Source organism: Miniopterus schreibersii (genome assembly GCF_964146895.1).
Source record: "Miniopterus schreibersii genome assembly, chromosome: 19".
Classification (NCBI taxonomy): Eukaryota; Metazoa; Chordata; class Mammalia; order Chiroptera; family Miniopteridae; genus Miniopterus; species Miniopterus schreibersii.
Window position 1 is genome coordinate 1,408,456 of NC_138119.1, and position 13,308 is coordinate 1,421,763.

Sequence of the window (13,308 nt, forward strand, 5' to 3'; positions counted from 1 at the left end):
AAGAGGCACCATATTAATGAATATTACATATTAATTAACAAAAGAGTGAGCTACATGACACGAACCTCCCAGGATCATTAATGATCTGGTCCAAATTTTTGCCATAGGCAGGAGAATTCCCTCTTGCTAAGGGGAGGTCAGCCTTTGGTTTTAGTTAGGCCTTCAACTGATTGGTCGAGGCCCACCCACATTGTGGAGGGCAATCTGCTTTACTCCAAGTCTACCAACTTAAATGTGAATCTCATCCACAACCTCCCTCAGAAAAACATCTAGAATAATGCTTGGGCAAGTACCTGGGAACTGTGGCCCAGCCAAGCTGACACAGAAGACATTGAGTACAGATTTGTAGACACAGGAAACACTCACTAACCGGCCTCCTCGGTCTGGTGCTATGTCTTCATTCATGAGCCTGTGAGTGCTAGGGCCTGGGGCCTGTGGTCACGCTGGGTGGCTTGGTTTTCCTTCCCCCTCTAGTCTGAGTCTCTCTAAAGTTCACTTATGTTTCCTACAGACAACACGGATAAGAAAGCCGTCTTAGTGTAAAGCAGAAAGTAGACACGCAGAACGAAACGTGTGTGAGGGCAAAGCACTGTGAAATCACGATGGCGGCCTAACCGAAGCCCTGGTCACCCGCAGCTCCCCAGAGAGGTTCCAGAGCAGAGCTGAAGCCCCGGTCCCCGCTTTCTCAGAGGAGGGTGCCAAGTCAGAGACCACTTTCTCTTTAGTGTCCACGAGGGAATTTCTGCCTGGCAGGCAGCGTGCTGCAGAGGACTTGGGACACATATGCCCGGACGTCTTTTCATAAAATTCCCAAAGGACAATGAACCCCCAGAGTCAAACTCATTCAAAAGGTAAGATGCCCCCATGGTGGCAAAAGCGAGTCCTCAGTGTCCCACCACTTCGAAGCAGCAATGGTCAATGGCACGGATGTTTCCTAGGGTGAAGGTGGCACCGTGGATGGTAGGCTACCATCCCCTCGAATCTCGGGGCCTCCACAAGGAGCCTGGCCGGTACCCATAGGAGACACATTTTGGCCGAATTAGAACTGAACCCAATAGGGAAACCCGGGTCAGAGGGACAGGAGGTGGGACATTTCCACAGCGACAGGATCACTGCCCCCCTTAGATTTCCACCAGCACCACACACATCTGGATGGGACGAACCGTGGGGTTCACCCGGAACTGCTCCACCTCAGAGTCTAAGCGGTCCACATGTGGCCGTATTTGCAAAGGAGGCAGCGAAAGACCGACAAGTGCGTTAAAATGCTTTATGAAATTTTATTTGATATTATTCAGTCATATAGATTCTGTGCTAAATGTTCATTTCTAAAAAAGTGCATCATCAAACATTTTATTTTTCTAGGCCTTGCATTTGTCACAGAAATATGCCACGTGTGGTTACGTAAAGATTGACTACTTATGAGTTCCTATGAAAAGAGGCTACAAATAAAGAGATATATGAATTATAGGGTGTCATTTGCTGATTATGAAAATAGAGAAATGCAAAAATATTGTTTGGCAATTGCAGAAAAATATATTGCTTTTTTATTCCATGGCTTCTGAAATGTAACGTAGACACGAGAATGGAGGGCAGCGGACCTGTCTCGCCCGTTGGACACATATTGCCAGCGCCGGGTTTTTCGGTCTCGAGCAGCCAAGCCCATGCTGCCTCACCGGGTGCAGCTCAGGCGGCAGTGGCCCTAGGGCAGGGTATTATTAAAGTCGGGCGGAGCAGATCTGTGCCCCGTGAGCGCGGCTTTCACCAGGGGGCCGTCCTAACGCCGCGTTTTGTTAGGAGCGTAGTTTAAGTTTTAAAGAAGGGTGTCATGTTGGTTCACTGGAGGGGTCTGGACACGTCTCAGGCCCGAGCGGCGGGTGGCAGACTGACAGGAATGGTTAAAATACTCTCACGTCTAGTATCCAGCCCCCAAAGGAAGCTATTTTAGCAAAGGGGCCTTTATAATGTTGTACAAACCCCCTTTGGATATTTTTTTTCCTCCAGCCACAGTAAAACAATTATTTGACTTTCTTCTTCTGTGCTTTCTGTAGCTAATTATGTTTGCTTAGAAACAGGGTTAAAATTAAGTGTAATTTTTAATTATAAAATGTTTCCTTGGAAACATTTTCTTATATGTTAAATTGTGCTTTGGTCTGAAATACTTAATTTCGTTTACAATTAGAAATCAAAGCCAGAGCACAGCATCGGGCAATTTGGAAACTGTTGCATTAATTGCCACAAAACATTAATACTTTGCACAATGAACAGCTGATGGTGAACATCCAATTAACGGCCACACAGCTATTTAACAACTCTCCTCGGAGAATTATTTTATGTTATGACCATTAATTGAGTGGTCCCTGGTAGCAGGCTTTTTCTTACAATTTCGAAATTTACTTAGAGACTAGATTTTTATCAAGACATTATGTATCTGTTTTCATTTTGAAAGAGCTGAGTCAAATGATCACGAGAAAGATCAGCATTTGTGGGTGACCTTGAAGGTCACAGGTGGTTTCACAAATCACCTTAGCACACGGGGTTCACGGTTAAGGGCACGCCCCTCTTCGGTTCATACGGGGTGGTCCTGGCGACCATCCGGATGCAGTCGATTATGGGGCAGACGCTGAGACACAGGGTGCAGCCGGTGCAGCCGTCCGTCACGCTGGGCAGGTGCGTCTCGGGGTGAAACTGGATGGCCTGAAACGGAAAGGACAGCGGGGCCGTCACAGCCCACCGAGGTCAAGGACGTCCCGGTCCTCTCTTTCTCTGCAGTGAGCTGGACATGGGGACAACTGCGCCCAGCGCTGGGGCAGCTACAGCACCAGTTGAACTGGCAGAGAGGAGGGGGAAAGGGCAGAAAAGAAATGCTTTTCCGTTGGAATCAGAACGGTTAACATTCCCTGGGAGAGTTCCTCCTGCGCTGTGCAGTGACCTGGTTTCCCTCCGTCCCGTCTGAGCCGGGCTCGGGCCCCTCTGCAGCCCGACCTGGACGGGAGGGGTGCCCGCTGCCCGAGGAGGTGAAGCACTTGTCTGGACTCTGAACGCCAGGCGCAGGTTTTCGGGTGGAGTCCTTACCTGGTAGCCGGAGTCGTTGCAGGTCATGTAGCACTTGCCGCAGTTGATGCACATCTCCTCGTCGATCGTGGCCACCACCTGCTCCACGGTGCTCAGGTCGCCGAAGGCCCCCAGGTGCTGCAGCGTCTTCCCAATGACGTCCTGAAAGACAAGCACCGAATTACGGCGCCCACTATGAAACGTCACCCCGTAATCGCCAATATTGGCCCAGACACCCCCGTTTTCATGTGACGCCGCATTAAATAACTCAGGGGCTTCGACGGCTGTGCTTGCTCATGGGGAGACCTCCACAACGGTAGCTTAAATACTTCTGTCTTCTGAAAGGTGGGCCACGCACAGGGTGTCCCAGAAACGCAGGCACACTCAGAATAACTTAAACCCCAATGGGTTAAACCTGAGAAGAAAGAAACAGCAGTTGAGCTGTCAGCTGTAAAGTGTGTGTACATTTTGGGGGGACACCTTGTATATACTTCGCTTGGAAACTCCAGACCCGATTAGCTGCATTCAATAGGTTCTCCGCTAGGTCATCTGAACTGTGTCTGTGGACAGAGGTGGTGGCTTAGCTGTTTAAAATTCTGGGCCTTGAAGGATCCAAAGTTAATAAAACAACAACGAAGGGGGACACACGCCTACTAGAATATCAGCTCACGGGGAATGAAGGGGGTAACGCATGGGCGCCACGCGTTCACGGCGCAGCGTTTGGAGTCTCGCTTTTCATCCGCACACCCGCCTGTCGGGTCTTGAAGATTATATTGTGTTATTTAAAAATTCTAATTTATGGTAATCGATCAGGCCCCTCTTGTAGCTAAATAAAACGCTCCTTCACTTTCTGAGAGCGAGGAAGCTCTTCACTCACCGCGGGCGGCTCGCGGGTGGTGCCCGTCGCTTTGCCCCCCACATCGGTTAAAAGCTTAATATGTGAGGCACGGACGCCTCACCAACAATGAGAAACATTTTGTTTCATAAAACAAAACGGGAGAATGCAACAACGTTTGTCAAATTAGTACACTGTCAAGATTTTCCGCCTTTGTGTCTAACTTATAACAAGAGGCTCTTTTGTTGCAATTCAAGGTCCCCGCTCCAGGAGGCCTGACTCTGGCTCTAAGCATCTTCCTCGGTTCTCTTCGGTATTTTATTTTCGGCTCCTGTTTCAATGACCTTGGCTGCCCTTTCTTTTACTTTTGCCCCCATTTCGGCTCTCTGGAAGGTCAAAGGATGACAAATTATTTTGGGAACGAATATCAAAGAAAATAAATCATCATTCTATGTGGCTGGAAATGTGGACATTGTTGAAAACCCAGCGCTTCCAGGTAGTGCCGCAGCTTACAGATGCCCCGGGTCGTCCACGTGCTGACTTTGGAGTTCCCGAGGGGCAGGTGTCACCTGTAAAGCACGTAAGGCTAGTTGAGGCCCCCTGGACACACCTGTGGGGTTAGGGAACCGACACTCATTACTGCCACCTGCTACAGCCTGTCAGCAATCACAACTTGAAAATACTCCAATCGCCTATTAGGCTTCAACACTCAGACATGTTTCTCCCGTTTTAGCTCTAAGGACATTCTCTGTGGGGACGCTAGAAAAATAAACACTGAACAGTTCTCTCTGGTTGTAAGATACCATCTGTTCTAAGTGGTGGGTGTACTTTCTCTCTCTCTCTCTCTCTATTTTACTTTTAATCGACAAAATAAATTTCCATTTTACCTAATATTTTCTCCAAATTCACATAACTTCAGCTTCGACACTTACGAGGCATTTTTAAATCTTGACAGTCTTTGAGGTCATCATTGGTAGCTTATGATCTGTATTTCCTCATATGACCGGTGAATACTGAGTTATCTAAAAGTTTAACCCCTTTTAGATGGCTGAATGAATGGTTGAGCGATGACCAGCCCATGAACCAAGAGGTCACCTGTCGGATTCCAGCTCAGGGCACATGCTCGGACTGCGAGCTCGATCCCCAGTCGGGCATGTGCAGGAGGCAGTCGATCGATGTTTTTCCCTCACTGATACTTATATCTCTCAATTTCTCTCCCTTCCTCTCTCTCTAAAATCAATAAAAACATTAAAAAAAAAAATCAAGAAAACCAGATTATTTCATTATTGCCTGTGGGGTCTATCCTTTCTATGAATTCCTACTGAACAAAGAGTGAGGTTCCCAGTGTGATGCCCCCACCTGGTTGGTCCAGGGCTGTGTGTTGGGTTTAAGGCCCGTGGCAGTGGGTTACCCCACGTAAGTATGAGCACGATGCTTTCAAACACACTAACTTACTTGAAACACTACCTTCCTTTATTTTCCTCCTGTGAGAGGCGGTAAAGAGTGGTTGGTGCTTAAGGGCCCGAGTTCTGGAGCCAGACTTTGGAATAACATCTCTGATTCTCTGCTTTGAAACAGCTGTGTGATCTTGGGCGCATTATTTAACCTCTCTGTTTGTCCATGACTTAATCAGTAAAACAGGGAAAAACACAGGTACCTGCTACTGATAAGGTTATCGTGAGGATTCAATGAGTTAATTCACAGGCGTGGAAACAGTGCCTGAGACCTCATAAGGACTCCATAAATATTAGCTTTTATTATTAATTCTCTGCTTAATTAACACTAATTTATTAAACTCCATGCTAAATATCACATCTCTGGGAAGCTTCCCACAATTAGCTGAGGCAGAACTAATCCCTTCCACTCCTCCGTGTTCCCCGAGCATTTTGTACATATTTGATTGAACTGTAAATAGTTTTAACATGTGTCTTCCTCCCTCGTTACACCACAAGCTCCATAAGGATAGATTTTTTTCTTTTTAAAATTCATGCTGTATGCCTAGGTCCAGCACCATGCCGGGGCTGCAGCAAGTGCATACTAAATAAATAGGAGTTGGTGCCACGTCTCTGCCGAGATGGGCCCCCCCCCCCAGCTGTGGACCACGCCCGTCTGTCTCTGGACACACAGCCCACGCTTAGTGCACTGCTGGCCTCACAGCCAACACTCAGTAAATACTCACTGGTTGATGACATCGAAACGGCCTACTCCTGAGGCATTTGAGAGGAAAATGAATAAAAAAGGAGAGATCTATTGAGTGTGGCTGGCTTAGAAACAACATGGTCACACTCACAACCGGGGGAGACGCGGTAGGTTAGAAACTCGAATGCGTGAAACACTTGCTGGGACAAGAGGGGCTCAGTTGGCTTGGTGGGAGCGGGGGCCATGGCGCCCCCTGCTGGCCTGGAGGACAAAGCAGCGTGGTGCTGAAACTACTGGACAGAGGAATCTGCAGAGGCCAACCGGGTGCAGGGAGGAAACAGCTCAAATAAACACGTGGGTGGAGGGAAAACAGGAGCCTGGAGACAGATAACCCAGTTTCCAGGAGGAAGGGGGGAAGGAAAGTGGTATGTCAAGAACAGAGGAAACTCCGCAGGGAAAACACAAAAGCAGTGCTGAAGCAGTGAAGGAAAGGACACCCATGCCCAGAGAACATTCTAGAATAAACCAGGAGCTCAGGGAGCCACATCTGACTCACGTGCACAGAGAAAACGACTGTTAACGAGAACGTGCTGTAAACCAGTGGGGTCTGGACTAACGGGTGAAGGGACTGGGGACCCGGATGCGAATGACAGTAGCCACGGCTCCTCCCACTAGAATAGAGCTAGGGGGTGTATAATCCTTCCCCACACACCATTTTATTTAAAACCATGGGGTTGGGGCCTTTTGACGTTACCTGGTATCTCTTCCCCTCCTGCATCAGATTCGAATGAACTCGGGGGGAGGGGAGGAGGCCTCCGAGCTCCAGCGGGGGCTGCGTGAGGAGCTGTTAAGGCCGCTGCAGACCGGGGAGGGCAGGAGAGGAGGAGCCCGAGGGGTGAAAACCAGAGACCGGGGGCCAACTCATGAGTGGGACGGGTAAGAGGAAGGGGTCCGGGCTGATGTCAGGTCCCTGGCTTAGGAAAGAGGGTGGCTCAGGTGCTGCTCACGGAGACACAGGACTCGGGGGCTCGAAGGAGTGACAAGGGGCTTAGTTTGGGTCCGAGGGCCCCTGTGCTCTGTTGGACGATCCCGACGGAGGGGATACATTCTAACAGTAAGTAAACTCTTACGCTACATTGTATGTTTAAACAGTAAAACAGGCATGTTGTTACATGGCTTCATTTTTACCTTGATGGTGGGAATAGGCTTTTTGGGGATAAACAGCTGTCTCTTGAGGGGCAGACAGGCTTCATTTCCTCCTTTCAGTTTAAGCTTGTTCTCGGCTATGATTTTCTTGCGTTGCTCAAGGTAAGGTCCAAAACTTGGCAGTTTCTGTAAGGAAAACACACAAATGGGAAAGCGTGTGAGCTCATCAAGGAGAAAGGTGTGAGGACATATCATAAATATCATCCACACGCAACTGTGCGCTTGCAATTGTTGTGTGAGGACTGTGACGTGGTCCCCATTCCCGGATCATGGACTGCCAGGTCCCAGATTCTGTTAATTATTAGAAAGAACACAAGGGCACCGTACTCTTACCAAACACGTATGCCTTAGATACAGAACCGTTCATTAAAATATATTTCTAAATGGAATAGAGCTCGCGGTGGTGAACCAAATCCACCCACTTCAAACAATCGCTTTAATTGGACCGTTTGTTTGGTCTGCACAGACGGAAGGTGAGACCCGTCGATGTTTTCCTCCCTCCTCATCGGGTTTCTAGCACAACACAGACGCGGCCACGGCCCCTGACAAACTCTCCTGTCAATACCCCAGGTGCTGTGCCCAAGCTCTAACCTGGGGCTCGATTTCACGGTGCTCAAATCCTTACGACATCTCTTTCAAGATGGCAACGGACGTTGATCGCAATTTACTGGAATCGCTGAACACGAAATGGTAACGATATTGATTTCTCTGTACAGAAAGTAAATTTTATTTTGCATGAAGGGGGCCAAACAGACAGGAAAAAGCAGAGGCGACGTCTGAGTGTGTAAAGCAAACCCATCCGGACGCAGAACCGTACCACCGGGCTCTAAATCTCAAGGCTGCTCCTCTGTACTTCACAAAGTGCATTTACAGAGATACCTGGTGTCACGGAAAAACATAAGTGTTTCGGGTTAACGGGAGAATGCCCTCGGACGGTTCGTCACGGCCCAGCGATTTCCGCGCTCTGCCCCCTCCCGGGGCGCTTTCCCTTCCTTTCCAGACGCACGGCTGGGGCTGCGACACCCCGACCCCCAGGCTCCCCGCCCGCCGGCCCGAGCTGCTGGCTCTCCGTCCTAGGACCGCGTGGCTCCCTCTCTCCCCGGCTCCTGCAGGACAGAGGCCTTTATGCAGCTCAGCGACTTCCACCGGTGTGTGCAAGAATTTTTAAAACGTGCAACACCTGACTATTTAGTCAGGGGCACTGACCTCTCTTCCCTGAGATGGTCCAATAAAAAAATGCACCAGCCAGCACAAGAGTAGCCATCCAGTGTGAGTCCCTGTCTTGAGCCATAAATACAGTCACACGATAGAGCTGCATCTTGCTGGTCACGTCACATACTAAGGTCGCGTCTAATTGGTTAATTCTTGGTACCAGAAATCCTTACACAAGTATAGGCACCTAATTTTTTAAAAAGTCACTTTGAAGTAAAAAGCGTAGGTAATTACTATTATTATTTTTTTGTAAATCAATTGAAATCATACATTTTTTGTCAGATCAGCAAAAAATATATATTTTGGATGTGCTGCAGCGTTTTAGTAATTGGTTTATGTGCCATCAGATGGAAAAGGTAGAAAATCGCTGACCTAGCTGATGGAGGCTTGGAAAACTACGGCTCTCCAAGGTCGTCCTGCTCCCTGACCCAGCCTGTGCGCCGGTGAAAAAAATCATACATATTTCAGGACACTGGCCTCCACCTGCCGGAGGGCCCGGGCCCAAGGAAAGCGTGTTCTCTGGCCGTCTCAGGGAGGGGAGACCCAGCTTAAAGCAGGCTCCAGGGAGGCCAAAGTGCACCTTACTCCCAATCTCCTATTCTCGAGGATGATCACGAACGTTAGGTGTTGACACAGCAGCACCTTTGTTCTGCTCCCAGGAGGCCCCTCATGCGCAAGGTCCAGGGGAACCTGCCCCGACTCCCTGACTGGGTCTCCCCTCACTCGACACCGTCTAATCCCACTGAGAGCTCCGTACGTTACTCATAGGAAGTCGTTCCTGGAACGTCCTGATTCATCCCCTTTTAAGCACAAACCAGAGGAGACCCCCCCATAATAATAATTATTAATATAATTATAATAATATAATTAGTTACATTATTAAATATATTATTAATAATATTAAAAAATAATAATTGAAAATCCTTGGTGCGGAATAGACGACCACCTCAGTAAACATCCACCAGCTGGCATTTCCTGTAACTCTCTGCAGTGGTCGACCACATTTGCCGTATTTAAATGATGCAGCCTCGCCATGGCTAACTGCTGATTCTAAAATGTGCTATTTTTTAATAATTAGTCCTAAGGAGAGGTGCCTGATTTAATGAAGACTCCTATAGGATTTGCTTTGTGGGTTGGCTAGAAGAGTCAATGGAAAAGAAGAAAAACTGTTGCCAAATTTTTCTTTAAATTAAAAGCACGCCCCCACAAAATGTGAGGGACACCCCCTCCCAAGCTCCCAGCCTTCATCTCCAATGACCCGGGGCCCACGTGTGCGTGGTTCTCACTGTTGTATGGAGGTGCTGAGGCCAAGGTAGTTTCCAACACTTCAAGGCTGCCAGGGGCATTTTGTTTTCTGCATTAATAAAAAAGTTAAATGCTTTTTTTTAAAAAGAAAAATTACAGCCCTGGCTGGTGTGGCTCGGTTGGGCGTCAGCCTGTGCACCAGGCGGTCACCAGCTCAGGTCCCGGTCAGGGCGCGCGCCCCGGTTTCGAGCTTGATCCCCAGCAGGAGGCAGCCAATCAATGTTTCTCTCTGTCTCTCTCTCTCCTCCCTTCTGCTCTAAAAATCAATAAAAATATTTTTAAAAATTACATTGTACGTATTAAAATGTCTCCAGGATATATGAGTACTGAGCATTTTTAAAAGTTACGTTTTCCAAAAAATAGAAAAGATCAGTTCTCCCCTGCACCAAAGGATCACCTATCCACCAACTCCCTTCAGGCACGTGTTTGTGGCCCGATCCTGCCGAAGAAACAAACCCAAGCCGGAGAAAACTAGGAGACGGCGCAGATGGACGCGTGCTGGCCGCCGAGCGCGCCGAGCTGGCTAATCACGCGCTCGGCTCCCCGCTGCCCGAGCGCAGAGCTAATTGATTTCCTGTCGCAGGCAGGGCGGCAGCCGCCCGCCGGCCAGCAGCAGGCGCGATCCCTTCATTCGTTATTTTCCGACAGGAGACGTTGTATCCCCAGGTAACACCAGCGAGAGGTTTGGCGCCATGCGGTATATTTTAAACAAAGAAAAGAGTTCCTTAGAATTATCAAAAGCTACTTTGTAACTGACGTGCGGAGCAGGGCTCAGAGGTGGTGTGACTTTTGTTTCCACAGTTGCTCTGGGGACTCATCGCTGATGAATTTGTTCTCACCAGAAGAGCTAAATCCCGCTCATTTAGAGAGAACGGTACCTCGCGCTAAAACGGTCTCTGTCCAGGTATAAAGAGCTTTACGGTGCCAACGGAGAAGTGACAACCTAATGAATCAACAATGATACCTTAAGCCAGCAAAGCTTTAAGGTAAAGAAGTCTATCTGGATTATAATTTATTCACGGATCAATCCAAAGGTAATTGAGCGTATTACTAAGTAGAAAAGAGTTCTTGTCTTGAGTAGAAGCAGGAAATGATATTTTCCAGCTTAAATGGCATGATTTCTATGGGAATGGCAGTGAGCTGGCTAATAGCAGCGGCGTATAGCACAGAAAAAAGGGTTCAACACTATTTTCCTTATCTGATTGGTGACAATAATGGCAGGGAAAGTAATTACTTTGGTATCCAAATGGTAATAAGTTAAAAGAGAAAAGGATTTCAGGTTTATACTGAATGCAATGCATATAATTAATTACATATATCTACAAATACCCTGAATGCAATATATATGTGTGTGTGTATATAGAACTCAGTATAATCTGAAACCCATGTACGTGGATATGGGTGTGTTTGTGTCAGTGTGTGGGACAGACTGAGAATAGTTAGAAGTAGAGAATGTTTCCCTGCCCGGCCGTGTGGCTCAGCTGGCTGGGCGTCGCCCCGCACACCAGAAGGCTGCCAGTTCGATTCCTGGTCAGGGCACAGGCCTGGGCTGTGGGCTCCATCCCTGGTAGGGGGTGTGGGTGAGGCAGTCAATTGATATTTCTCTCTCTCTCTCCCTTCCTCTCTAAAAATCAATAAAAAAATAAAATGTTTCTCAACTAAGAAATGACTTTTTTTTTTTTTTTAAACAAAAAGACGTGTTCACATATGATTTAATTACATTACTTATCTTTTGCCATGTATTCAACAAATACAATATCAAATGCCTACTCTGGGCCAGGAATGCTCTGTGTTCCATTAAAGGCTAAATAATATCCATACATTACATGCACAATATCACTGTTATTAATTTTATAAGTGCCTCTCGTCACTCATTCAGGGCTAGTGTCGGAGTGAGCTATGTCTCAAGGATACCTGGGTTTTGCAGTTACCTAAAGGCATGATATACATTTATCCTTGGAAAACTGATTTCAATCAAATGACCAACAATTAGAGACAAAAGTGAACAGAATACACCTTCTTAGGATTGGTCTTCAGCGAACTTGAGCAGGCGTTGGCACTGGCGTGCTTTTTGGGCATCTCAAATACAACGTGTCGGCCCACTGGCCGGGAGCTCGGTTCCCCGAGGCCGCTCCTAACATCCTAGTTCCACCCACTGTGCCCCCCGCCAGACGCGTGTGGGATCCCCAGACGGGACGTCGCTCGGTCCCGTCTGAATGCAGTTCCCTGCCTCCCTCCCACCCCTCGGCTGAGAGTAATCAGCTGCTATAGGCGACCCTGCTGTTTAGTTCAAAATCCATTTCACCACGGCTTAGGTTTCGAAACTCAGATTTTTCGCACGAGTAACTGGCGTGTAATGCTTAATCACTGAAACAGCAAGCATATTTGTCGTGATTTTATCAAATTTGGACGTGAAAAACAGTAAGACAGAGAGAGAAGGACCATCAATGTGTTATGTTATCCTAATGCCATGGGGTGCCCAGGGGTGCAGACTGGGACCCTGGAGTTGACCAGTGAAATGTGTGAAATTAATGAAATATAACTATTAGTTTAACCTGATAAGTTTAAGCACACAACTTTCTGATTGAAACAACCTGATGTCTATACCAGCCAAAAGCGATAATAGCTCATGCTCCACAGTGAAGGCAGCCGACCGCCATGTACTGATACTGATTTAGGAATCAAACCTGCACTGAAATCAGTTTTCCATTCATCAGCTGTGCGTCTGTGAGCCCATTAGTCACCACTCTGCTACTCACTTTCCTGATCAATTCATGGGAAGGACAGTGTTTGACTCGTGATGCCGGTTAAGCATTAAATGGAATAGTATCTGAGACGAGCGTGCCTGCCGATCTTCCCCGGAAACCTGAACTGCGGGTATTGCCTCACGCCCCACGCTCTGCGCTTCCGTCTTCCTCGCTCCGCAGGCTGAAGGGGAAAACGTTTCACACGCGGACTTCATTTAAAAAGCACTGAACACAAACCATGCAAAACAGCTGCATTAGTTCAGTCCTGTTTACTCCGGGCCCGGGTTTAATGAGCTCACGTTCACGCAGGTGAAAGGCCAGAGTGGTGCAGGCGGAGTTAATGAAACAGCACAGAGCTGCTAAGAGGGTGATTAAAGCCAAATGTGGGTTTAATATGCTCGGCTCTCCAGACGCAGGGCCCCCCGGGGGCACCTTCCTGAGGGGAGGGAGCGCGGGTTCTGGATGCAGTTAGGGGATGGGCGCCGAGGCTCTGGGCTCGCTCCGAGGCCTAAGGCCGGGCCCGGCTCCCTCTGGGCGTCAGTTTTCTCATCTGTGCAGGGCGGGGGTTGGACCAGATCATTTACAAGGTTCTTCCCTGGGCCGTGTTCTGATTTCAAATTCAGTTAGAAACCCTCAGGGTTTATGCCCAGGTGGCATCACACAGTCCGTGGAAGAAACGCTGGATCGAGTAACGAATTACAGCTCTTTCCCCTCGTTGAACCACAGGACAGGCCGGCTCCAGGTGGGCTGCCGACTGTGGATGCTGCTGGCAACGCCGATGAAACTCCAGGTCGGCTGGTTCGTGAGCTGTTT

General features: G+C 48.2%; 1 protein-coding gene across 1 annotated transcript in view; it reads right to left on the reverse strand.

The window, feature by feature from the left end:
• Window positions 1-1,253: 1,253 nt before the first annotated feature.
• DPYD (dihydropyrimidine dehydrogenase) overlaps window positions 1,254-13,308 on the reverse strand; it is a 316,316-nt gene continuing 304,261 nt past the window's right edge. The window contains exons 21-23 of the mRNA XM_081122318.1: window positions 7,214-7,357; window positions 3,073-3,213; window positions 1,254-2,694 (exon numbers count right to left, since the gene is read on the reverse strand). Of these exons, the coding sequence (XP_080978444.1) occupies window positions 2,524-2,694; window positions 3,073-3,213; window positions 7,214-7,357 (456 nt within the window). The 3' untranslated portion in view covers window positions 1,254-2,523. The remainder of the gene's footprint in view (window positions 2,695-3,072; window positions 3,214-7,213; window positions 7,358-13,308) is intronic.